Source organism: Muscardinus avellanarius (assembly GCF_963383645.1).
Source record: "Muscardinus avellanarius genome assembly, chromosome: 21".
Taxonomy (NCBI): Eukaryota; Metazoa; Chordata; class Mammalia; order Rodentia; family Gliridae; genus Muscardinus; species Muscardinus avellanarius.
This window is the reverse complement of record NC_137807.1, coordinates 1239702-1261816: the sequence shown is the minus strand read 5'-3', so window position 1 is coordinate 1261816 and position 22115 is coordinate 1239702. Positions and strand designations below refer to the sequence as shown.

The 22115-nt window shown below is 52.0% G+C and overlaps 1 protein-coding gene across 1 annotated transcript in view; it reads left to right on the top strand.

The window, feature by feature from the left end:
• Window positions 1-10455: 10455 nt before the first annotated feature.
• The window catches only part of KDM2B (lysine demethylase 2B), a gene marked incomplete at both ends in the record, with an annotated part of 96698 nt that continues 85038 nt past the window's right edge, over window positions 10456-22115 (top strand). Inside the window, 4 exons of the mRNA XM_080717934.1 lie at window positions 10456-10488; window positions 11275-11419; window positions 14352-14430; window positions 18550-18596. Of these exons, the coding sequence (XP_080574060.1) occupies window positions 10456-10488; window positions 11275-11419; window positions 14352-14430; window positions 18550-18596 (304 nt within the window). The remainder of the gene's footprint in view (window positions 10489-11274; window positions 11420-14351; window positions 14431-18549; window positions 18597-22115) is intronic.

Sequence of the window (22115 nt, the reverse complement as noted above, 5' to 3'; positions counted from 1 at the left end):
TCTTTTTTATTTGGAAACAGGGTTTTCCTAAATTGTTGAGGCTGGCTTTGAACCTGCAATCCTCCTGCCCCAACCTCCCAAGTACTGGAATTATGGGTTTACCACCACCACATTTATTTATTTATTTATTTATTTATTTATTTATTTATTTATTTCTGTGGTACTGGGGATGGAACCCAAGGGCATTCTACCTCTGAGCTCCACCCCCTGCCCTATTTTTTATTCTTTATTTTGAAACAGGGTCTCACTGAGTTGCAGAGGGCCTCATAAGTAGCTGAGGCTGTCCGCGAACCACGAAGGGTGCACCACTGCGCCCGGCCTTACCACCACCATTTCACAGGTAAGAAAACCGAGGATGGGTTTGCATGCAGTGTACGAGGCCATTCTACTCTCTGGGCATTCAAATTGTTTTTCCACGTCAATCCTTTTGTTTTAGCAATGCCATTTACATGAGGCCCCGCATGCAAAAGCCCCTTTGTAATAAAGCTGTCAAAATAAGAGGCACTGTTGGTTACACTGTGCTCTGGGACCCATCCAGTCCAGGCAGCATTGAGAGCATGCAGAAAGGAAAAACGATTAAAATCAAAGGCCCAGGGCGTTCTTAAAATCCCCTAGCTCAGCCGGGCGTGGTGGCGCAAGCTTGTCATCCCCTCGCTAGGGAGGCTGAGACAGGAGTATCGCACGGGTTCGAAGCCAGCCTCGGCTACTTAGTGAGGCTCTCGGCAACTTAGTGAGACCCTGTTTCCAAATAAAGTATAAAATATTTCTGGGAGTATAGCCCGGAGGTAGAAAAGCCCCTGGATTTCACCCCAGTACCACACACACAATAATCTAGCTGTGTGCTGGGCTCCTCTTCAGGACACCTCCAGATATTATCTTCCGCTAAAGAGAGAGTCTGTTTCTCAGAAGTTGTAAACGTGGGCGGTTAAAAAGAAAAAGCAAAATCCAGCAGCAGCATCCCCGCTCTTAACCACCTCCCCGGCAGTTGCCCGCACACAAAGGGTCTGAGCTTGCAACAAAGTCGCGCTGACGCCTCCTCTCTCCAGCTGCCGCCGGGGTCTGGGGCTGCAGCAAAGGTCACTGGCTCCACATCTGTGGGCAGGAAACGCGATTCAGTCTTCCCAGCCACGGGTCAGTTTGCAAGATTAATGGCATCGTCTCCGACCTGGGTCTCTGTTCCGACAGCACAGAAAGTGAATCGAACTTCTCCCTCCCTCCCACTCCAGCTCTGCGAGGTCAGCTGGCCCCCACCCCATCTGAAAAGGTTCACAACTGTGCTCCAGCGAGCGTGTCGTCTTGGGCTAGGTGAACTCCTGCTGTCCGGGGGGAGATCCCAGTACGGCACTGAAAGGTCTGGGGACTTTGCTTCCGTCTCTTATTTCACTTTTGAAAATTGCACAAGGCAGGTCGGCGCAGGGAGGGTTAACCGCCTGTCCTCCGGTCCATCCCTGGGGGATCGTCGTCCAATGACAACCGAGCACGATGAAGTAATGCTTGGGCTTGCATGGCCATTGGCTAATACTCCTGTCAATCAATACAAAGAAGCAAGTTTTTTTTTTTTTAAGAAAGAATCTTTGAACTTTTATGACGCTTCCTGGCTTTAACCCTTTAATTAACTCACCTGTTATTTCCGAGGTTCTTTCTAATTCTCAAACAGGAAGGGACATTATAAAATACAGAATTCTAGGTAGAAAAATCAACATTTCTTACTTCTGTACACAAAGGACTGAGGGGGTAAAAAAAAAAAAGACAAAAAGGTCTTTACAGATAATTACTGTATGTGTGTATGCGTGTGGTACAGGAATTGATTCCAGGGGATTCTACCTCTACATTATATCACCAGCCCTATTTTATTTTTATTTTTATTAAATTCTTTTGCGGTACTGGGGGCCAGGGGCATTTTACCTCTGAGCTACACCCCCAGCCCTGTTTCTTATTCTTTATTTTGAAGCAGGGTCTCACTGAGTTGCAAAGGGCCTCACTAAGTAGCTGAGGCTGTCTGCAAACCATTATCGTCCAGTCTCAGCCTTCCAAATACTGGGATTACAAGCATGCCTGTCCAAGCCAGGCTCAAAAGTATATTTTAAATTGTAAATGTAGCCAGGCCTGTGGTGCTGGCCTGTATTCCCAGTACTTGGAATGTTGACACAGGAGGATCACAGGTTCAAAGCCAGCATTAGAAACTAGTGAGGCCCTCTGCAATTTAGGGAGAGCCTGTTCTCAAGTAAAAATTAAAATAGTCCTGGGATGTAGCTGGAAGGTAGAATGCCCTTGGGTTTTTCCCCAAGCACCACACACACACACATACATACACACACACACACACACACACACACAAGGGAAATAAAAAAAATCACAAAACTCTTAAGATTTAGTAATACTAGGTGCTCTTTGCTATATTTATATTTATTTTTGGTGCTTGGGATGAACTACACTCTCAGCCCAATTTTATTCTTTTATTTTGATGCAGGGCCTCACTAAGTTGCTGAAGCTCGCCATAAACCTGCAATCCTCCTATCTCAGCCTCCCAAGAACTGGGATTACAATTGTATCCCATCATACCCAGCTTTTAAATTTTTTAAAATTTTGAAACAGAGTCTGGCAAGACCGCTAAGAGTCTCACTAAGTTGCTGAGGCTGGTCTTGAACCTTTGCTCCTCTGGTTTCAGGCTTTCAAGTACTGGGATTACAGGTGTGTGCCAGTATACCTGGCTTATGGTTTAATTAAAATTTGGGTTGTGGGAGAGCCGGACGTGGTGGCACATGCTTGTAATCCCAGCATTTGGGAAGCTGAGACCAGAGGATCGTGGTTCACCTATAGCCTCAGCTACATAGTGAGACCCTCCCCAAATTAAAAAAATAGGGCGGGGGGTGGGTGTAGCTCGGAGATCAAATGTCCCCGGGTTCCATCCCCAGGCCCGAAAAGAAAAGAAAAAAAAAATGGGGTTGTGGGAGGCTAAGATAGGATGATTGCAGGTTTGAGGACAGCCTCAGTAGGTAGTGACACTCTCAGAAACCTAGGGAGACCCTTGGGGTTTTTTGGTGGCACTGGTTTCTACTTCCGGGCTATACTCCCAGACCTATTCTATTTATACTTTATTTGCAAACACTCACTAGGTTGTTGAGAACCCCACTAAGGAACAGAGGCTGGCTTCAAACCTCTGCGATCCTCCTGTCTCAGCCTCCCAAGCGCTAGGATTACAAGCACGGTGGTGCATGTTTGTGAGGCCCTTTGCAACTCGGTGAGACTCTGTTTAAAAATAAAAATAAAAATAAGGCTGGGGGTGTCGCTCGGAGGTAGAATGCCCCTGGGTTCCATCCCCAGGCCTGCAATAAATAAATAAATAAATAAATAGCCGGGCGTGGTGGCGCACGCTTATAATCCCAGCGCTTGGGAGGCTGAGACAGGAGGATCGCGCAGGTTCAAGCCAGCCTCAGCTACTGAGTGAGGCTCTCAGCAACTTAGTGAGAACCTCTTTCCAAATAAAAATATAAAATCGGTCTGGGACTACAGCTTGGAGGTAGAAAGCCCTGGGTTCCAGCCCCAGTACCAGAAAAAAAAATAAAAATAAATAAATAAATAAATAAAATAGAGCTAGGGGGTGTTGCTCAGAGGTAGAATGCCGGTGAGTTCAATCTCCAGTATTACAAAATGAATGAATAAATAAATAAATAAATAAATAAATAAATACACAAGCGAGTGTATGGAGGGTGTGACTCCGGGTAGAACACCCCTAGGAGCAACCCCCAGTACCCCAAATAAAGTAACACATATATGGTGGTTGCAGGGTAGCCAGCCCTGTGGCTCTGGATTCCTGTAAGCCCTGGGTTCAAATCTGCTCACGGTGATTTGGTAGGTATAAAGTTTGGCCGCGTGTAACCCGACCTCTTTTTAGCCTCTCCTATAAAAGTGGGGATTTGTAGCCCCTCCACACAGAGCTTTGGCAGGGATTCAAAGCAGCAGCAAATGTGACCGCCGGCCTTTGCTCAAAGACTTGGTCAATTGTCAAAAGCCAGGCACTCTTCGCTCTTAGGAGTCTGAGAAGAGGTTCTTTTCTATTTCTTTTCCCTTTTTCTTTCTTTCTTTCTTTCTTTTTTTTTTTTTTTATACTGGGGATGGGACCCAGGGGCATTCTACCACCAAGCTGCACCCCCAGCCCTATTTTTATTCTTTATTTTGAAACAGAGTCTCACTGAGTCGCAAAGGGCCTCACTGAGTAGCTGAGGCTGCCCTCAAACTGCAATCCTCCTGTCTCGGCCTCCTGAATGCTGGGATGACAAGTGTGCGCCCCCACGCCTGGCAAAGCTTTGGTTTCTTAATGGCCCCTGAAATCTGGATTCGGATTCCCTCTAGAGTGGGCCCTGTTTGTTTATCCAGCTCCAAGCATGCCTAGATGTGGAGCTGTTTCTTGTATCGCTTCTTTCTTGGGGACAGAGCTGCTCACCCGACCTTTGATGATGTGCACCGGCAGGCGGCAGGCAGATGATACAGGCAGGATTTGACCTGGCCTTTTGCAGAAACAAGCCGGAGAGGCCAGGCAAGTCATTATCACTTAGATCCCCACAAAACTGGCCAGATCTCTTCCTCCAAGAACGTTTCCCTTTGGGATAAGCACCTGTGGCTTCTCGGCCCCGCCCTCACCTCCCGGCGCTCCACTGAGATGGTCCAACTGGGAGCTCTAGGGTCTGGGCCCTTCCCCCTTGGCCCCAAATAACCCCCTCCCCCCTTCAGCAAATGCTTGGAATTCTTTCAACAGGAGGACAAAGCCTTTCATCTGCCAATTACTGAAAAAGAGAAAATGCAAATACGCCACAGAAGGTAATCCATCAAGGGCCCTACATTTATTGAGCAGACCACTTAGGACCCAGAGGCTGGGTAGGCTCTCTGGGGGAGTCCAAGGGGGACCAACCCCCAGCTGGCTCTTTCTTCTCTAGGGATGGAGGTTTCCTCCACTTCATAAAGGCAGAGGATGGGAACTCCCCCTCGTGATAAATGCGCTTAATTGTTCTTACACTAAGGTGGCTGCCTTCGGTCCTTCTGGTCCTTATCCTAATGGCTTTCGGGATACCAGTGGCTGCATGGAGAGGGAGCCCGAGAAGAAGAAATGCAGGAGGGAAGCCTAAACAAGTTCCTTTTTTTTTTTTGGGGGGGGGGTCTGGGGATGGAACCCAGGGACATTCAACCTCTGAGTTACATCCCCTGTCCTAGTTTTTATTCTTTATTTTGAAACAGGGTCTCACTAAGTTGCGGAGGGCCTCACTAAGTAGCTGAGGCTGGCTGTCAATTGCGATCCTCTGGGATCCTCTGGGATCCTCAGCCTCCCATGGGATTACAAGCGTGCACCGCCATGCCCCAGCAGTCCACACAGAGGCTGTGTGACTGGGTCAGTAGCTTAGGCTTTCTGGGACCCAGTTCCTTATTTTTATTTTGTGTGGTTCTGGGGATGAAACCCAGGGGCATTCTACCTCCAAGGTATACCACTGGTTATATATATATATATTTATATATTTATATATATATTTAATATATATAATAATAATATATATTATATATATATATTTTTGTGTGTGTGTGTGTGTGGTATTGGGGTTCCTGGAAGCCCGTCTACCTCTGGGCTACACTCCCAGACCTATTTTATATTTTTGAAACAGGGTCTCTTACGCCAGCGCTGGCTTCGAACCTGCGTGATCCTCTCGTCTCCGCCTCCCAAGCGCGGGGATTACAAGCGTGCGCCACCACGCCCGGCAAGTTCCTTATTTTTAAAATAGGGAATAACAGGCCGGGCGTGGTGGCCCACGCTTGTCATCCCAGCCCTTGGGAGGCTGAGACCTGAGGATTGAGGTACAGCCTCAGCTACTTAGTGAGGCCCTTAGCAACTTCGTGAGACCAACTCAGTGAGACCAGGTTTCAAAATAAAGAATAAAAAATAGGGCAGGGGGTATAGCTCTGAGGTCGAATGCCCTGGGTTCCATCCCCAGACCCGCAAAAAAAAAGGGGGGGGGCTGGGGGTGTAGCTCGGACATAGAATGCCTCTGGGTTCCATCCTCAGTACCAAGAAAGAAAAAAAAATAGGGCAAAACAAGATGTATCCGTACATGGTTTTCTTTCTTTCTTTCTTTCTTTCTTTCTTTCTTTTTTTGGTGGTACTGGGGTTCCTGGAAGCCCTGATACCTCCGGGCTACACTCCCAGACCTATTTTTACATCTTTATTTGGAAACAGGGTCTCCTAAGCCAGCGCGCGCGGCTGGCTTCGAACCTGCGCGATCCTCCTGTCTCCGCCTCCCAAGCGCGGGGATTACAAGCGTGTGCGCCACCACGCCTGGCTCTTCTTTCTTTTTAACTGGAGATTAAACTCAGGGGAAATCTACCTCTGATCTACACCCCTAGCCGTATTTTATTATTTTTGCGGTACTAGGGATTGAACCCAGGGGGCATTGTACCTCTGAGATACACCCCCAGCCCTATTATTTATTCTTTATTTTGAAACAGGGTCTTGTTAATTGTAGAGAGCCTTACTGAGTAGCGGAAGCTGGCGTGACCCTGTGATCTTCCTGTCTCAACCTCCCAAGGACTGGGATTATAAGCCTATGCCACCACAACCACCTGGGCAGCCTTATTTATTTATTTATTTATTTATTTATTTATTTACTGTGGTACTGGGGATAGAACCCAGGAGTACTCTACCTCCAAGCTATACCCCCAGCCCTATTTTTATTTATTTTGAAAACGGTCTCACTGAGTGGCAGAAAGGCCTCACTGAGCAGCTGAGGCTGTCTGTGAACTCAGATCCTCCTATCTCAGTCTCTCAAATGCTGCTGGGATTACAAATCTGCCCCACCACGCCTGGCTCCCTATTTTATGTTTTACCTTTTGTTATTGTGGTTGGAGCCCAGAGGCATTCTACCTCCGAGTTATATCCCTAACCCGATTTTATTTTATTATTTATTTACTTATTTATTTTTGGTATTGAAGATGGAACCCAAGGGCATTCTACCTCCAAGCTACACCCCAGACCTATTTTATATCCTTCCTTCCTTTCTTTATTTTATTTATTTATTTTGTGGGTCTAGGGATGGAACCCAGGGCCATTCTACCTCCGAGTTATACCCCCCTGCCCTATTTTTTTTTTAATTATTCTTTATTTTGAAACCGGGGTCTCACTAAATTGTGGAGAGCCTGAGGCTGGCAGCGAACCGCAACCCTCAGGCCTCAGCCTCCTGAATGTTCGTATTACAAGCCTGCGCCACAATGTCAGCCTGGCTTTTATTCTTTATTCTGAAACAAGTTCTCACTATCCTGCTGAGGCTGGCCAGGAACCTGAGATCCTCCCTTCTCAGCCTCCCAAATACTGGAATTAGGAGTGTGCGCCACCAGGCCTGGTCTTGGTTTTATTTCTTATTTGGAAACAGGATTTTACTAAGTTGCGAAGAGCCTCCGTAAACTGCTGAGGCTGGCCAGGAACCTGCGATCCTCCTGTCTTGGTCTCTCTAGTACTGGGTACCGCCAGGCCTGTCTTTATATGGCTTTCTATTCAGAGAAAAGCAAATCAAATGGTTTGGGTTTTAGCCGAGAGCTGAAGAGCCTCATTCACAGTTAAAAGCTGTCATTGGACAGAGCAGGGTCAAGTTGCTGGTTTTACTTTGGAGATAAATTTTGGTGCTTCTTTCCTACGTTAGTGAACAAGGATTAATAGAAACTTTAGAGCGTATGCCTGCAATCCCAGTACTTGGGTGGCTCAGACAGGAAGACTGCAGGTGTGAGGCCACCCTTAGAGTTAATGAGACTGCTACCCACACAGGGAGACCCTATTTCAAAATAAGAAATAAAAAGCTGGACATGTTGGTACACCTGCCTAATACCTGGGAGGCTGAGACAGAAGGATTGCAGGTTTGTGGCCCGCCTCAACAATTTAGTGAGGCCCTCTGCAAATTAGCGAGACTCTGTCTTAATATAAACAATTAAGGGCTGGGGATATAGGTCAATGGTAGAGTGCTTGCCTAGCATGCAGGACTGGGTGTGTAGCTCAGAGTTAGAACACTGCTGGATTCAATCTCCTGCACAAATAAATCTCCTGCATAAATAAATACGTTGGCCATGGTAGTGCACACACGCTTGTAATCCCAGCATTTGGGAGGCTGAGACAGAAGGATCACGGTTCACAGAAAGCCTCAGCTACTTAGTGAGGCCCTTTGCAACTCAGTGAGGCCCTGTTTCAAAATAAAGAATTAAAAAAAACAAAATAGGGCTGGGGGTGTAGCACAGAGGTAGAATGCCCCTGGGTTCTATCCCCAGTACTGTAAAATAAATAAATAAATAAATAAAGTAAAAAATAAAACGGGACTGGAGATATAGCTAAAGAGGTAGACTGCCCTGGGTTTGATCCCCAAGACACACACACACACACACACACACACACACAGAAAGATACAATGGAAAAATTTTTTTCCAGTTCTGGGGATTGAACCCAGGGCATTCTATCTCTGAAGTACACCTCCAGCTCCTCCAGCTCTATTTTTTATTATTTTGAAACAGGGCCTCACTAAGTAGCTGGAGGCTTGCCGAGAACCTGCGGTCCTCCTGTCTCAGCCTCCCAAGCCACAGTGACATCTTAAGGTGGGGGCGAGGCTCTGCCTTAGGGTGACCAATAGGAGACTGATGGATGGTTCACAACCAATCTGGAAGCCACTTCCTCCCCACAACTGTCTGACCCCTGTTCACACGGGGCCAGTAGGCTCCGAGGCCGAGTACGTATCCAGATTTCAGATTCCTAAATCCTTATAGCCTCAGTTTCCCCATCTGCTCACCGACCTGCTCCAACCAGCACAGTCAGTGGTGGGAATAAAATGCCTGGGGGACACCCGCTCTGAGCATCTCTGCTGTCCCTCCGGGCAGGGCTGGGGCCATGTCAAATGGCCAAGACCAGGCCTTGCAGGGCAGAGGGGTTGGGCTGGATGGACGCTTAGGCTTACCGTTCCTGGAAACTAATGTGGATAGATCTTCCTGGTGGAATGCAGGCCGGCCCTGGACCCACTGTGGGAGCAGACAGCAGCACTAGCGGGCTGTCAGCATCCGCACGCCACAGAGGCCGAGGTCCTGGCCCTACCCTCTCAGCAGCTCTGTAGGACCAACCAACGCGCCCTAGACCCCCGGCGCCCTGTCCCCTAGGGCCACTCGCGTTTGCACCTTCTCCTCCGGTGAACAGCCCACGGGGCTTACCTCTGGCTGGTTTCCGAGCTGCGTCAGGAGGTGCCAGATCCGCATCTCCGGGCATTCCATTCCCAGCCGTCCTCCTCTCGCAGAACTCCCAGACAGGCCTGGGAATAAAACGTCCAAGTTCTGTCTCGGGAGCTGGTCGCTGAGTCAGGGACTCCACAGAAGAAAATGAATGAACGAGCCGCTCTGTCTTCCGGTCAGCTGCGGTCTGAAAGGGCTCAAGTCGGCAGTGTTTCCTGTACCTGTGTGCGCGTGTGCGCGTGTGTACACGAGCATGTGCGTGTGCGCGTGTGTACACGAGCATGTGCGTGTGCGCGCGCGCCAGTCTGCGAGTTTAAAAGTTCCCAAGTCGGTACAGATTGGGAGTTTCCTTGTGAGCCCCTCAAATTACTAAGGCAGGTTCGCGTAGAGGAGGGGGCGGCCTGGACAGTGCCGCCCCCTCCCCCCAGGAGGAAAGCAAGCCATGGAGTAAAAAAACACACACACACACACTATATATATATATATATATATATATATATATATATATATATATATATATATATATAGCTTTGAAACTGGGTCACCAACTCAGGTAATGGGGTCCAGTAAATGAAGTAAAAAAGAGGGGCCACCCCGCGCCCGGGAAGCGGGCGCGCTGGGGCTGGGGTAGGGGTTCTGTTCTTGGGGGTGCCAGGCCCCAGGGGCGTTCCAGCCCCAAAGCTCGGCTTGCATTTCCGCGCCTCCCGCTGGGGCCAGCCGTGCAAATCTGCACCTCCCTCCCCGCCCCTCCCCCGCCGCCCTCCGCGCCCCGCCATCTCCGGGATGCGCCGGCCGCCGGCAACAGCCCACAAAAGTCAGCCGCGCTCGCCGCTCCGGGCGGCGCCTGCGTGCAGGGCGCGCTCGTGACCCGGCTGGGGGCCGCCGCCCCGGCCCCCCCCCCGCCCGCCCCGGCCCCCCCCCGCCCGCCCCGGCGGCCCCCCCCCCCCGCCGCGGGCTGAGCGCGATCGCAACAATGTTTACGTTCCGGGGATTATGACGTCGGCGCCGCCCCCCCCACCGCTGCTGAAAATGGTTTCCTAGGACTTTGCAAACGGATCTGCCTAAGTGTTGGTGCAAAACTTTGTAGATCTCGGCTCTGGCTCGCTGTATTTATTTATTTTTCCGGGCTTGTTTCCTTTGGTCTTCCCTCCTCCCCCCCGCTCCGCCAAAATGCAGGGGGCAGGGGTGTTGACAATTAATTGGTGAACTCTCCTTAAAAAAATGGAGGCAGAGAAAGACTCTGGAAGAAGATTGGTGTGTAGCGCTTTTTTTTTTTTTCCCCTCATCCCCCAAATCTGTATCTGGTATATGATAGTTCTATTTTTTTTTTTTTTGGTTTGTTTTCTGGCTGCCTTCTCTCTCTCTCTCTCTCTCTCTCTCTTTTTTTTTTCTGTATTTTGCAAGAGGACCGGAAAAAAATAATAAATTGCATGCAAACAGAAGCAAGCAGCTTACTCCTCCAGTCCCTTGTAGACACTTACGTGGGGAGCTGGTAGCGCGGAAGGAAGGGCGTGGAGGGGCCGCGGGCCGGGGTCGGGGCCGGGGCTGGGGGCGGCGGCGGGGAGCCTCCCTGGGGGGGCGCGGGCCGGGGGGAGCGCAGGCAGCGGCTCGTGCGTTTGGGGGTCTCGGAGCTGGGTGGCGGCCGAGCCTCCGCTGCCCCGCGGCCCCGGGGGGGGCGCCAGTCTCCCCCGGGCCCCCCGGCTCTGCGCTGACCGCCAGCCGGGCCTACCTCTGCCCCCCGCGCGGGTTACATAACCAGGCTGCGGCCCGAGGGGCGAGACTGGACCCATCGCGGGGGTGGGGGCCGGGAGAAGCCCCCTCCCCCGGCGCCTCGGTGCCAGGGCTCCCCCGATGCCCAGGGGCGGGCTCCTCTCCCGCCGCTGCTCCCGGAGAGCATCTTTGGGCGGGGGCGCGGGCCGCCCGGATGGCGGGGGGCGCGGGGGGCGCGCGGCGCCTGCACCTGCTCGTGCTGGGCCCCGGGGTGCCAGGCGACCCCAGCCCCTCCATTAACGCCCCGGGCTCTCCTTTGGGTCCCCGCAGCGTCCGATCGACCGCCAGAGGTACGACGAGGACGAGGACGTGTCGGACGTGGAGGAGATCGTCAGCGTGCGCGGCTTCAGCCTGGAGGACAAGCTGCGCAGCCGGCGGTACCAGGGGGACTTCGTCCGGACCATGGAGGGCAGAGGTGAGGCGCCCCTCCCCGCCGCCCTCCGCGCACGTGGGAGGGAGCCGCGGCGGCCGGGTTCGTATTTCGCGCCCGCGTCCCCCATTCCAGGGGATCCGGTGACGAAAGAGCTCTGGGGGGGGGTGGCGAGGAGGAGGGCAGGCGGCCAGGGGGCCGGGCGGGCCCAGGCCCGGCCGCAGGGTGGGCCTGCGGACCCCAGGGGGACCCAGGGCGGCCGTGAGCGCCGCCCTCTCCCTGCGCTGGGCGGCGGCCCGGTGGAGCCAGGTTCGGGGCGCCCCTGGGACAGCGGGGAGGAGGCACCCCCAGCTAGAGCCTCCTGGTCATCTCCGGCCCTGCCGCCTAGGGGCTGGTGGCCGGGCCCTTTGAGTTATTGGGGTTACGCCCCCCTGAGGCCTGGGGTCTGTAGAGCCCGGCGCGCTCCTGGGCCCTGCCAAGCTGCAGCTGGGGCTGCCCTCCGGATTTATGGCCCGACCCCCGCCCCACGCGGGCCTGAGGCCTTGGGTTCAGCTGCCTTGACAGTTTGAAGCCCCGGGTGGGGCTAAGGGGTGACTCCCCTCAGGCGTAAGGCTGAGGGCCCTGTCTGTGGAGAAACACTTGGGGCACCCCTGGGAAGCAGGGTCTCTTCCCAGGCCTGAAACCCGTCCTCTGTGGGCCGGCGGTTCCAGGGCCTCCTCAGCGGGAGACCGCAGGGCCTGGGTTACTCCCTGGCCCTCCTACTATGGGTGTGTCTTCCAGCCATTGGGGTGCTGCTGCTCCTACTTGGGCAGCCATGGCCCACCCCGTCCTGCAGCCTCAAACCCAGCCCTGCCCGTGGGGTGCGTGTTCTGAAGATGCGCTTGGCCCTCCGGGGCCTTCCTGGGATGGAGGATTTCTTTTTATTCCCACGATGTTTGAGTTTCTATTAAGTTACTCAGTTTCCAGTTTGTGCAACCCCAGCCCCCCCTGAGAAAGCCCTTCCCTCTCAGTGGGCTGGCGGCCTCCCTCCTCCTCCCGGTTCTGGTTGAGTGGCTGGGGCCTTGGGTTAGCCAGGAGAAGAGAAGAGACGTCCCTCTGTCCCAGCTTTGCTTTCCGTTTCTCTTTTGTCCCGTGGCCCCCTGGGGCGCCGGGCTCTGGTGGGGTTGGGGAGAGAGATGGGGACGAGAGAGCACATTTTCCCACCCAGCCTGCTTGGCCCAAGAGGAGGGTACCAGTCCCAACTACATTTAGAGTTTCTCTGTATAAATGGGATATTAATTCCTTTCTCTTCTTAGCCCGTTTTCCCCGAGTCATTTGGCAAAGCCCATCGGCAACCCATAGTAGACAAACTTCCTGGTGGTTTGTGGGGGAATCTCGGGCCCAGGATTTCAGAGCTCCTCGGAGGATCCTGAGGCTGGGGGTGGGGCGGTGGGCACTTTGGGTGTGTGGGTCGGGATGGGGGAAGGTTCCCGGGATGGGGCTCTGGGGAGGGGGGGGCTGTCCTTTCAAAGGACAGGGCCTTAGGGTTTTGCTAGTTAATTCCGAGTCTGGCCCCCAGACCAGATAGAGGGCGGAGCTGCAAACCCTTTGCCTGGATTTCAAATAGAACCTTCTTAAACTTTCCTTCCTTCCAGTCCTTCTCCCATTCACTGGGAGCCCCTGGGGGGCTGAGCCTGGAGGTCAGGGCTCCCACCCCCACTCCTGCCTGGGTTTTGTTCTTTCTTCTTGGCCTCCTCCTCCCCCTACGATTTCAACTGTTTCACAGGGGGCCGCGGCTTCAGCGGCCTGAGGACCCTTCTCTGTCCTTCTGACCAGCCAGCGGTGGGCTCGCGTCCTCTGGGACAGCCTTTGCCACCTGAAGAGATTTGGGGGATTGATCTCAGCCCCTCTCTGGTTTACTCTTTATTCTAAAGGGCTTTCTTGGAGGAGTGTGTGTGTGTGTGTGTGTGTGTGTGTGTGTGTGTGTACACGCGCTGCACATGGTGGGGTCTTTATGCCAGATCAACCCCAGATAGGAAAACAAAACAAAAACTCCCCTGGAAAATTTTCTTTGGGCCTTCCTGCGCTCCACCTAGAAAGAGCATCCTTCTTCTTATCAGACGAAACAAGGACCGAGCGGTGCTCCCAACAGAATTTTGCTCCGAAGGCAACAAAGCTGTGCCCAGTCCCCTAGTTATTTTGGCACCAAATACACAGTTTCCAGGGAAACCGCCCCCCCCCTCCGCTTCACCATGCAAGATATTACAATAAGATTTTCACTGATGCTTGGCTACAATGGGAAACCTCCTCCCGGCCTCCTCGCTGGGGCTTCAGATCCTCCCAGGTGGGCATTCTTCCATTCTGCGGCTCCTTCCCTCCTCGAGCCCAGTCTGGGATGGGTTTCTGGGTCCGGGGCCCCCTTTCTCAGCAAGAGCTGGGTCTCTTTCAGCGCGAGTGTTTCTAAGACTCCTCCGCAACCCTGGCTGGCCCTGGGCTGTTGGTTGACAAGTTTGGACCCGTGGGGCCTGCGCAGTAAGACCGAGTGGGCAGAGCCCATCGCTGGCTGGTGCAGCTCCTCCGGGGCTGTGTCTTCTGTGTGTGCTTGTCGTCTTCCATAGACCTGGCTCTTTCCACGCTGCCCGACCTCTGCCTCCTTCCTCTATCATTTTTAAACATGTTTTCCCCTTTAGCCAGGCGGGGTGGCACAAGCTTGTGATCCCAGCATTTGGGAGGCTAAGACAGGAGGATCGTGGTTTGAGGCCAGCCTCAGCTACTTAGTGAGGCCCTCTGCAACTCAGTGAGACCCTGTTTCAAATTAAAGAATAAAAAATAAGGCTGGGGTGTAGCTCGGAGGCAGAATGCTCCTGGGTTCCATCCCCAGACCCGCAAAAAAAAAAAATTTTTTTTAATTAAAAAGTCTTCCTGTTCTCCGATGGATAGCTGTGCATCTGTTCCTGAAGAACTTAACCAACTTGTTTTAATTCAAATATCCAAACAGATTTCAACTATGAGTACGTACAGAGAGAAGCCCTCAGGGTCCCCCTGGTATTTCGAGAAAAGGACGGACTAGGAATTAAGTAAGTTGCCCAAACGAATCGCGTCCCCGGGTCTCCCTAGCGCGGTCTGTAGCTTGGGCTGGGTTTTTTTCCTCCTCCTCTTCCCACACATATCACAGAGAAGGATCTTTTTTCTTTTTTTTTCGATCCGGGAACAGTATCTCTTTGCTCGAGGGCTGGCCAAGGAGGAAAGTCTCCAAAGATGGGTCTTTTGCAGGGGTCTGGGCAGAAGGGATACAGGGTGCTTCTGCTGTGGGGGCATTCCTCCTCCAACTATCCTGGTTCTGAGATCGTACTGAGATCACACCTCCCCTCTGTCCTTACCCTCAAACCGAGAAACCGAGGCCTAAACCGTGAGGGACTGGCCAGCCTCTAAGCCCAGACTCCAGATACCTGACCCTGCGGCTTCTACGCGGATGCTCACCGTGTGTATAATGGCTCACTCCTGCCGGGCGTGGTGACACACACCTGTAACCCCAGTACCTGGGAGGCTGAGACAGGAAGATCGCAGACTGGAGACCAGCCCCAGCAACCTAGTGAGACCCTCAAAAAACAAGGTCCAGGAGCCGGGCGTGGCGGCGCACGCTTGTCATCCCAGCATTCGGGAGGCTGAGACAGGAGGATCGCAGTTCGCAGACAGCCTCAGCTGCTCAGTGAGGCCCTCTGCAACTCAGTGAGATCCTGTTTCAAAATAAAGAATAAAAAATAGGGCTGGTGGTGTAGCTTGGAGGTCAAATGCCCCTGGGTTCAAGCCCCAGTACCCGCCCCCACAAAAATAAATAAATAATTAAAATAAAGAAAAAGTTCTGGGAGTGTAGCTTGGAGATAGAATGCTCCGGGTTCAATCCCCTGTATCAAAAAAGATAGAAAGGAAGAAAAGATAAAAGAAATGGGGTAGACGGGCGCGGTGGGCACGCTTGTCATCCCCGCGCTTGGGAGGCGGAGACAGGAGGATCGCGGGTTCGAAGCCAGCCGCGCGCGCTGGCTTAGGAGACCCTGTTTCCAAATAAAAATGTAAAAATAGGTCTGGGAGTGTAGCCCGGAGGTAGAAGGGCTTCCAGGAACCCCAGTACCACCAAAACAAAAAAAGAAATGGGGTACCAGTGTCTCCCTTGCTTTGCCTGTCTGTGTTGGGTTTGTGTGCCAGGCGAGGTCTGCCATAGCTCCAAGTGGGGCAGATGTGGGAGCGGGAAGAACAGGGTTCCTGCCCCCTGGGCAGGGGTAGGGAGGCGGCTCCGCCAGATCGCTGGGTCCCTAGAAGTAGGAGATTCATGTCCCTAGGAGGAATTCAACCTTCAGGCTCTTTGCTAAAGCATGGCTGCAGTTAAAGCAGGCAGCAACATCACATCCCTGGCACTGGTATGCCCACCCCCCAAACTTAAAGGGGCCCCTCCCATTTTCCATACAATTCTATAAGGAGAGTTTTCTTTCTCCTCCTTCCTTCCTCCCTCCTTCCCTCCCTTCCTCTTTCTTTCTTTCTTTTTTTCTTCCTTCCTTTTTCTTTCTTTTGCAGTACTGGGGGTGGAACCCAGGGAGGTTCTACCTCCAAGTGACACCCTCGGCCCTATTTTTTATTCTTTTTATTTTTTATTTTATTTATTTATTTATTGGTGGTACTGGGGGTGGAACCCAGAGGCTTTCTTCCTCGGGCTCTACTCCCAGACCTATTTTATATTTTATTTGGAAACAGGGTCTCACTAAGTAGCTGACGCTGGCCTCGAACCTGCGCGATCCTCCTGTCTCAGCCTCCTGAGTGCGGGGATGACAAGCGTGCCCACCGTGCCCAGCTGGAATTTATAGATTTGATTTATAGGATACACAGCTGGTATCCCCTTCAGACTCCACAAGAATGCCACCCGCCTGGCTTTTTTATTCCCCAGAGGTTTTCTACCTTCAAGCTACACCCCCAGCCCTTTTTTTTTTTTTTTTTTTTTTTTTTTTTTAGTACTGAGGATTGAACCCAGGGGTGTTCTACCTCTGAGATACACACCCCTGCACTTTTTTTTTTGGTGGTACTGGGGTTCCTGGAAACCCTTCTACCTCCGGGCTACACTCCCAGACCTATTTTATACTTTTATATTTGAAAACAGGGTCTCAAGCCAGTGCAGCTGGCTTCGAACCTGCGCGATCCTCCTGTCTCCACCTCCCAAGCATGGAGGTTACAAGCGTGCGCCACCACGCCCGGCTAGTCCTTTTATTTTTGAAACAGGGTCTCACTGAGTTGTGAAGGGCCTCACTAAGTAGCTGAGGCTGGGTGTGAACTTGTGATCCTCCTGTCTCAGCCTCCCACATGCTGGGATTACAAGCATGCGTCACCATGCCTGGCTCTAATTTTCTTATTTATTTATTTATTTTTATGGTACTGGGGATGGAACTCAGGGGCACTCTACCTCTGAGCTATACCCCCAACCCTATATTTTATTCTTTATTTTGAAACAGGGTCTCACAGCGTTGCAAAGGGCCTCACTAAAGTAGCTGAGGCTGTTCGTAAACTGTGATCTTCTGGTCTAAGCCTCCTGCATGCTGGGATTACAAGCGTGAGCCACACGCCCGGCTCTTATTTTTTTATTTGGAAATAGGATCTTGCTAAATTGCTGAGGCTGTCCTCAAACCTACCATCCTCCTGTCTTAGCCTTCCAAGTACTGGGATTGATTACAGGCATCTGCCATCATGCCCAGCCGATGCCCATCTTCTCCTGAGGTTTTGTTTCCGTCTTGGGGCTGAGAAGGGGCTCCCTGGTTCTGGGGTGGCCCTCCTGTAAGGACTGCCTGGTTTACCATCCGTGTGTGTGTGTGTGTGTGTGTGTGTGTTTGTGTGTGTGTGTGTTACCCGGGATGGAACCCAGAGGCAGTGTACCTCCGAGCTACAGCCCTAGTCCTATTTTTTAGTCTTTTTTTTCTTTTTTTTTTTTTTTTTGGCAGTACTGGGATGGAACCCAGGGGCATTCTACCTCTGACCTACACCCCCAGCCCTATTTTTTATTCTTTATTTTGAAACAGAGTCTCACTGAGTTGCAAAGGGCCTCCTTAAGTAGTAGCTGAGGCTGTTCCCGAACCGTGATCCTCCTGTCTCAGCCTCCCGAATGCCAGGATTACAAGCATGCGCCACCACGCCCGGCTTCATCTTTTTAGTCTATTTATTTATTTATTTATTTATTTATTTATTTTTTATTTTTTGGCGGTACTGGGGTTCCTGGAAGCCCTTCTATCTCCGGGCTACACTCCCAGACCTATTTTTATTTTTTATTTGGAAACAGGGTCTCTTACGCCAGCACGGCTGGCTTCGAACCAGCGCGATCCTCCTGTCTCCTCCTCCCAAGCGCGGGGATTACAAGCGTGCGCCACCACGCCTGGCTCATTTTATTTTTTGAAACATGTCTCACCGAGTTGCAGAGGGCCTCGCTAAGTAGCTGAGGCTGTCCTCGAACCGCGATCCTTCAGTCTCCACCTCCCAAATGCTGAGATTACAAGTGTGCGCCACCACGCCTGGCTACCATCCTCTTTTTTTATTTTTTATTTTATTTTATTTATTTATTTTTTTTTTGTGTGTGTGTGTGGGTCTGGGGGTGGAACCCAGTGGCATTTGACCTCTGAGCTACACTCCCTGCCCTATTTTTTATTCTTTATTTTAAAACCGGGTCTCACTGAGTTGTGGAGGGCCTCACTAAGTAGCTGAGGCTGTCCCGGAACCGCGATCCTCTGGTCTCAGCCTCCGGAATGCTGGGATTACAAGCGTGCGCCACCACGCCCGGCTTCCATCCTCTTTTTGATCCATCTTGATCAGGATCCCCAAACAGAGCAAGAAAAACGGCCAAGTGAGCCGGGCGTGGCGGTGCACGCTTGCAATCCCAGCATTCGGGAGGCTGAGACAGGAGGATCGCGGTTCGCGGACAGCCTCAGCTACTTAGTGAGGCCCTCTGCAACTTAATAAGACCCTGTTTCAAAAGAAAGAATAAAAAAAAAAATAAGGCAGGGGGTGTAGCTTGGAGGTTGACTGCCCCTGGGTTCCATCCCCAGACCCGTAAAAATAAATAAATAAATAATAATAAAATGGCCAACTGGGAAAATGGCTTCCCTACCCAGGAGCAAGGCCGGGTCGTTTCTGTCTTCTCACCAATGTATGTGCTTTGCTTTCTCCAGGATGCCTGACCCCGATTTCACAGTCCGAGACGTGAAACTCCTAGTGGGTGAGTTGCTGGCTGGGTGTGACTCAGATGGGGGGGGCTGGCACTCTCATGCCTGTTTGGACTTTTAACTGTTTCTAAAAAGAAAGCTGCCCTCCCCCTCCCCGGAGGAGGCCGGAGCAGGTGCGGTTTGCAACCGTCTCCTTCTGGACCATGGGTCAGGTTGCAGAGTCCTCAGGAGTCCTGTCTCAGGGGCGTTTGTTGGCCCTGGGTTTTCTAGGCCGGGCTTGGACCCTAGCCTCCAGCCTGGGTGTCAGCCATGCAATCTTAGATCTCTCCTTTGCTGTGTTTGTGGGTTGCTGGGTAAACACCGGGTGCTGTGTGACCCCTAAAAGACTTTCAGGTTTCCCTGGGCTGGGATTGGTCCTCTGGCTTCCTCCGGGTTCTAGATAGGCCCAGGGCGGGGCTCCCTACTCAGCGCTCTCAGTGTCTGTTAACTCCCCGCGCACCTGTGCACTGGGACCGATGACCTCCTGCTCCGAGCTGTCGACCAGGTAGCAGGTGGCATTTTTTCCTTCTAAAGGAAGTCTTTCATTAAATCCATTCTTTCCAGAAAAACACTTCTTTCCTTACATGGTGGGATGTGAGTTTGACAGAATGTGAGTTTCAGCCCTTTGGGTTGGAGCAACAGGCATTAAAGAACTGAACCATGAACTGGATGGGGTGGTACATGCCTGTAATCCCGATATTTGGGAGGCTGAGATAGGAGGATTGCAGGTTAGAAGCCAGCCTCAGCAATTTAGCAAAACTCTGTTTTGAATTTTTTTGAAGGGGGTACTGGGGGTGGAACCCAGGGTTATTCTACCTCCAAGCTACATCCCTAGCCCTATTATTTATTTATTTATTTATTTTTTGCAGTATTGGGAATGGAACCCAGGGGCATTCTACCTCTGAGCTACACCCCCAGTCCTATTTTTTATTCTCTATCTTGAAACCAGGTCTCACTGAGTTGCAGAGGGCCTCACTAAGTAGCTGAGGCTGTCCGCGAACCGTGATCCTCCCATCTCAGCCTCTCGGATGCTGAGATTACAAGCGTGCACCATCATGCCCGGCTTGTTTTGAAGTTTAAAAACAAAATAAAATAGCGCTAATGTTGATAACAACCTTAAGGAAATAAAGCAGAGGATGCTGGGTGTGGTGGCGCACACCTGTAATCTCAGTACTCAGGAGGCTGAGACATGATCACAGGTTCGAGGACAGCCTCAGCAAGTAGTGAGACTCTCATCAGCCTAGCGAGACCCTGCTTCAAAATAAAAATAGAAAATAGGGCTGAGGGTGTAGCTTGGAGGTAGAATACCCCTGGGTTCCATCCCCAGTGCCACAAGAAAAAAAGAAAAAAGAAAGAAGGAAGGAAGGAAGGAGAGAGAGGTGGGCGGGCAGGCAGGCGAGCCAGGCGTGGTGCTGCACACCTGTAATCTCAGTACTTGGGAGGCTGAGACAGGAGGATCACAGGTCCCGGGACAGCCTCAGCAAGAGATGAGACTCCCATCAACCTAGCAAGACTCTGTTTCAAGATAAAAATAAAGGGGCTGGTGCTGGCTCTAGCTCAGTGGTAGAGTGATGAGCAGGAACAAAGTCCTGGGCTTAATCTAGCAGCGGGCACATGCACACACAGGCGCGCACACACGCGCGCGCACACACACACACACACACACACACACACACACAGAGTGATGGGAGTGATATCTGTCACTCCAGCTGGCCTAAGCAAAACAGTTCATTGTCTTACATAATCGAAGTCCAGTGCAAAACCTGCGAGCCCAGGTGTGCCCGACGCCTCACGTCATCCCAGGAGGTTACCTCTCCCCTCTCCTTCCCTTTCTCTTTCCTCTTTCTGCCCCTTACTTTTCTTTTTGTGGTGCTAGGGATTGAACCCAGGGGCATTCTACCTCCAAACTGCACCCCCAGCCTGAGCTTTTATTCTCGATTTCAAAACTGGGCCTCAGTGAGTAGCTGAGGCTGTCTGTGAACCCGGATCCTCCCATCTCAGCCTCCCAAATGCTGTGATGACAGCGTGCGCCGCCACGCCCGGCTCTGCCTCTTTCAGTTCTGGGCAGGCCTCTCCTGGTGTGGTGGCCGGGAGCCAGCGCCTGCGGCCCCAGGGTAACATGGTAGCGGCTTAGAATTCTCCTCCCTGGACCTCCAGCCTTCCCTGCGGGGATTCTGGATCGGTTCGCAGAGGCTCCCCACGCCCCGTGAGAGCTGGTGGTCCAGGTCGCCCCGTGGAGCCAGGTGGACTGAGACTGGGGACGAGCCAGTGTCTGGGGTTGCTGGGGAACAGAGACCCAGCCCTAATATAAACAAGGATCTCTGCGGGCAGGGCAGGCGGGGCTGGGAGGCTGGCCCAGGCAGGTGGAGATCTGGGAGATCTGCAAAGGGCGCTTCCCGGAAGGCTTTTCTCTCTTAGCCGTCTGCTCCTAGCGGCCCGCCTCGGATTTATTGTAATGGAGTCTTGCTGTGCTGCCCAGGCTGGCCCGAGACTCTTGGCCTCAAATGATCCTCCTGCATCAGCTCCCTGAGAAGCTGCGATTGTGGGTACACACCACCACACCCAGCTACCTGGCTTTCAAACGACGACAGTAAGTCGGGCGTGATGGCGCACGCCTGTAAAATCCCAGCATTTGGGAGGCGGAGATAGGAGGATTGGGCTTCGAGGCCAGCCTCAGCTACTCAGAGTGAAGAACCTTTGCAACCCCGTGAGACTCTACTTCAAAGTAAAAATACCGCTGGGCTTGGTGGCGCACGCTTGTCATCCCCGCGCTTGGGAGGCAGAGACAGGAGGATCGCGCAGGTTCGAAGCCAGCCACACGCGCTGGCTTAGGAGACCCTGTTTCCAAATATAAAATGTAAAATTAGGTCTGGGAGTATAGCCCGGAGGTAGAAAGCCTCTGGGTTCCACCCCCAGTACCACACACACACAAAAAAAAGTAAAAATAAAAAATAGGGTTGGGGGTTCCTTCCCTAGTACCTCAAAATAGATAAGTAAAGAAATATAAATAAATACATACATAAAAATAAATAAAACAGAATACAGCAACACAGAGAGCCAGGTGCATGCCTTTGATCCCAGCCACTTTGGCGGCTGGGCAGGAGAATCACTAAATTGGAGGCTAATGTGGACAATTAACCGTGTCTCAAAACAAAATATAAAAGTGGCTGGGATACGGCTCATTGTGTCGAATGCCTCTGGGTTCCATCTCCAGTACTGTAAGCAAAAAAATGTAGGGTTGGGTTTGTAGCCCGGAGGTAGAATTCCCCTAGGTTCAATCTCCAGTGCTGCAGAAAATAAATACAATAAAATAGGGCTGGGGATAGAATGCCTCTGGGTTCGGTTCTCAGTACAAAACCCAAACCACGTAGTCAGTGAGCAGAGGCGCTGGGCTTGTGGCAGGTCTGTGTGGCGGCCGTTCTCGCGGTTCCTGAGCAGGGCTGTGGCTGGTTCTTGGCCCCATCATCCTGAAGTCTCCTCCTTGTTACGTCTCGGGGACTTTGCCGATTTTCCTGCCTGGTTGGGTCTAGCGG